Source organism: Telopea speciosissima, chromosome 10 (genome assembly GCF_018873765.1).
Source record: "Telopea speciosissima isolate NSW1024214 ecotype Mountain lineage chromosome 10, Tspe_v1, whole genome shotgun sequence".
NCBI lineage: Eukaryota > Viridiplantae > Streptophyta > Magnoliopsida > Proteales > Proteaceae > Telopea > Telopea speciosissima.
In genome coordinates, this window is record NC_057925.1 from 35,438,761 (window position 1) to 35,442,584 (window position 3,824).

Below are 3,824 nucleotides of genomic sequence, written 5' to 3' on the forward strand. Positions count from 1 at the left end.
TTGGCAAGTTCACGGAAGTATACATTGATGATGTGGTAATCAAGTTTGATGGTGAAGAAGAGCACCTGGGTCACTTGAGGCAGGTATTTGAAAGGATGAGATCCCACGGCCTCAAAATGAACCCCCTCAAGTGCGAGTTTGGAGTAGCAGCCGGGAATTTCTTGGGCTTCTTAGTCCACCAGAAAGGAATAGACGTAGATAGGAACAAAACCAAGGCCATCAAGGAAGCCAGGCCCCCAACAAGTAAGAAGGAGTTGCAGAAGTTCCTCGGTCAGGTGAACTTCCTCCTATGATTCATATCGAATTCAGCAGGATGGACTAAGGTGTTCTCCTCGCTGCTGAAGTTAAAGCCAGGAGAGGATTTCCACTGGACTTCTGAGCATCAGAAGTCATTTGAGGCAATCAAGGATTATCTCGCTAGGCCACCTATGCTAACACCACCCCGGGAGGGGATACCACTAAAATTGTACATCTCACCCACGAAAAATTTAGTAAGAAGTTTGTTGGCTCAGGATAATGAGGCAGGGATAGAACAGGCAGTTTTCTACCTCAGTCGTACTCTGACAGAGACCAAGCAGCAAAACTCACCAATGGAAAAACTGCGTTTAGTGCTATTTTGGTCGTGTTCCAAGTTATGATATTATCTGCTGCCTACCATGGTCGAGGTCATTTGCCAGACCGATATCATCAAGTACATGCTCACCCGACCAATCTCAAGGGGCCTGGTTGGGAAATGGGCGTTGGCATTGGTAGAATTTACCCTTCAGTACATCCCTCAAAAGGCCATTAAAGGTCAGGCTCTGGCTGACTTCCTCGCCGATCACCCACCTATCCAAACCAATAGGAGCAAGGGACAAGAAGAAGCAGGGAAAGTTGCGCACATTGGCGTGACACCATGGGTTTTGTCATTTGACAGATCTAAAACTAGCCATTTGGCAGGGGTTGGGATAGCAAATCGGTCTCTGCAGGGGGTGGAGACCCAACTATTGGTGCATTTGGGTTTCGCGTGCTCAAATAACCAGGCCGAATATGAGGCCCTCATTATTGGAATGAAGATCCTCCTCAATATGGGGACGAGAACGGTTGAAGTAAGCGGGAACTCTCAACTTGTGATTAAACAAGTAATAGGAGAATACCGTTGTGAGAGTGAGCACTTAGTCCGTCACCACATGATGGTAAGCGGCTTGGTTATCCAGTTTGATGATGTGTCCCTAAAGCATGTCCCTCGTTTGAGGAACCAGACGACCAATGTCCTAGCCCAGATAGCATCAGGCTTGCGCCCTAAGGAGGACTACCTGGAAAAAACCATCGTAATACGGAAGCAGTTGGTCTCATCGATCCTGGACCTGGACCCTGTGGAAGTAAATCAAGTGGAGGACACCCAGCCTGACTGGAGAACCCCAGTAATCTAGTACTTAAGGGACCCAAGCCCCAGCATAGACAAGAGGACCAAGTACAGGGCACTGCATTATGTCCTGATGGGAGACGATCTCTTCAAAAAGGGGAAGGATGGTTTGTTACTTAAGTGCGTTAGCCTCAATGAGTCCATGGTTATTATGGCCGAGGTACATGAGGGGATTTGTGGGTCACATCAGGCCGGTCCTAAGATGAGATGGCTGATTAGGAGGCATGGCTACTACTGGCCTACCATTCTGGCAGACTGTGTAAGATACGCCAGAGGGTGTCAGGCTTGCCAACGGCATAGCCCAATACAGCAGGCCCCCGCGGTGGAACTTAACCCAGTGGTGAAGGCGTGGCCGTTCAGAGGGTGGGCGATGGACCTAATTGAGAAGGTAACGCCGCCAGCTACAAGGGGGCATTGCTTCATAATCATGGCAATGGACTATTTCACCAAGTGGGCAGAGGCTATCCCCATTAAGATTGTCACCCAGACTTAGGTCATCCAATTCCTGAAAACCTAGATAGTCCACAGGTTTGGGCTGCTTGAGACCATCATGTGCGACAATGAGTCAGTCTTCATTGGGGACCAGGCCCTTGAGTTTGCTACAAGCTATGGAATCACCATAACCCATTCCACGCCCTACTATGCTCAGGGAAATGGACAGGCCGAAGCAAGCAACAAGGTGTTAAAGAACTGCTTGACGAAGGTGGTTGAGGAAAACCCCAGGAGGTGGGCTGAGCTGTTGTCTGAGGTGTTGTGGGCATTTAGGATGTCGCAGCCCACAAGCACTGGAACCACGCTGTTTGTCCTTACTTACAGGCATGACGCAGTCTTACCCATGGAGATAAGTGTAAGGTCCACAAGGGTGGCGTATCGGCAAGGGTTTACGCCCACCACGTATAGCGAAGCCATGTTGGCTGAGTTGGAGGACCTGGACGAGGAGCGCCTCAGGGCTTTCGACCAAATTTTGGCGCAAAAGGAGAATGTGGCAACCCTATACAACAGAAGGGTAGTGCCTAAGAGTTTCTAGGAGGGTGAAGTGGTGCTAAAGGCTATTCTTTCGATAGGGGCTAAGGACCCAACTTATGGCAAGTGGTCGCCCATGTGGGAGGGACCGTTTGTGGTCCGTCAGGTGCTAAGAGGTGGAGCCTATAGGCTAAAAGAGATAGAAGGAGATATTCATTTAAGGCCCATAAATGGGAAATTCTTGAAGAAGTTCCATCCCACCATGTGGGACCTGGGGTAAGGACATCAAGCAAAATCACTCAAAGGGCCAACCCAACGGTCAGGCCAAAGAAGGGGATTCTAGCAAAGACCAACCCAGGTGGTCCGACCGCAAAATGGGGAGAGTTAGAGTATTACAGCAACCAGAGAAATTGTTCAAGACTAGGGGACATCTGCCCTAGATTTTTACCAGGCACGCAAGCCTAAGAGAAGTTATCCTTGGGGAACGATCCCCATAATTCATCCCACTGAGATTCAAGGTGTGCAACAGCCAGGTTGGCAGCGGTGAGCTGGGCAGACCGATCACCTTTCAAATTGGCGGCCTCAATAGCGGCAGCTCGGAGAGTCTCTGCAGTCTTGAGTAGGGCTCTGAAATCGGCAAAAAAGGGTTTCGCCAGTTCTTCTTTCTCCTCCTTGGCTCATTGGGTTGCGACTAGTTCGGCCTCCAGGCGGGTAATTTCAGAACTTAGGGCATTGATCTCATCCTTGAAGCGCTTGTTAACTGCGCTGGATTCCTAGAGCATCACTTTGGTATGCTCCCACTCAGTGCACAGGCCGTCTCCTTCGCTAATGATTCTCTCCAGGTCACGAACGACCTTGAGGACTAGTGGAGCGTCGACGGTTAGGTCTGGGATGATAGATGCTGCTTTGTTGACCCATGACTTGGCTGGGTTTGGGAGAGTAGTGCAGGCCGACAGAACTTGAAGCGACTGGGTGAGTGCAAGAAAGCGGTCTGGATCAAGTCCTTCCTTGGCAGGGAGCTGCTTGTCAACAAACTCAATAAAGGCGCGCTTGGCCTCCTCGACGGCTGGGGGAGGCAGGGCTGGTGCCCGCAAGAGGGGCTTCCCTAAGAGGGGTGAGATAGCCAGCCAGGACAGAGTTGAAATCAAATTCCTGTCAAGAAGGAAGATCGGTCAGAGGATGCTTAACAATGCCGACAAGCAAAGAAATGTCAGTAGGACGTACCATTAGGTCTAGAGAGGGGCTTCGGTCTGAGGCTGGGGCCGTAGCGGTGACAGGACTAGAGGTGCCCACTTGCTTACTTGTACTGACAGCTTTTGAGAAGGGCGGTGAGATGGCAGGGGCTGGTGACTTGGAGGCCGTCTCATCATGAGAACCTACAATGGGGGTTTCTTCCTCTGAATCTGAGGCAATGTCCATAAGAGTAGGGGAGGATGGCGAGTGAGTTTTCATAAGA

At 50.4% G+C, this 3,824-nt stretch overlaps 2 protein-coding genes across 2 annotated transcripts; both read left to right on the plus strand.

The window, feature by feature from the left end:
* Positions 1-656: 656 nt before the first annotated feature.
* Positions 657-1,412, plus strand: LOC122643509. Its single transcript, XM_043837124.1, has one exon. It carries the CDS (start codon positions 657-659, stop codon positions 1,410-1,412), a length of 756 nt encoding a protein of 251 aa, XP_043693059.1.
* A 543-nt stretch (positions 1,413-1,955) lies between these two features.
* On the plus strand, positions 1,956-2,432 carry LOC122643510. Its single transcript, XM_043837125.1, has one exon. The coding sequence runs from the start codon at positions 1,956-1,958 to the stop codon at positions 2,430-2,432; it is 477 nt and encodes a 158-aa protein (XP_043693060.1).
* Positions 2,433-3,824: the final 1,392 nt, after the last annotated feature.

Bases quoted from the DNA above. Each gene is read 5' to 3' on its own strand.
- LOC122643510 (XM_043837125.1), top strand. From the start codon at position 1,956: ATGTGCGACAATGAGTCAGTCTTCATTGGGGACCAGGCCCTTGAGTTT.
- LOC122643509 (XM_043837124.1), top strand. From the start codon at position 657: ATGGTCGAGGTCATTTGCCAGACCGATATCATCAAGTACATGCTCACC.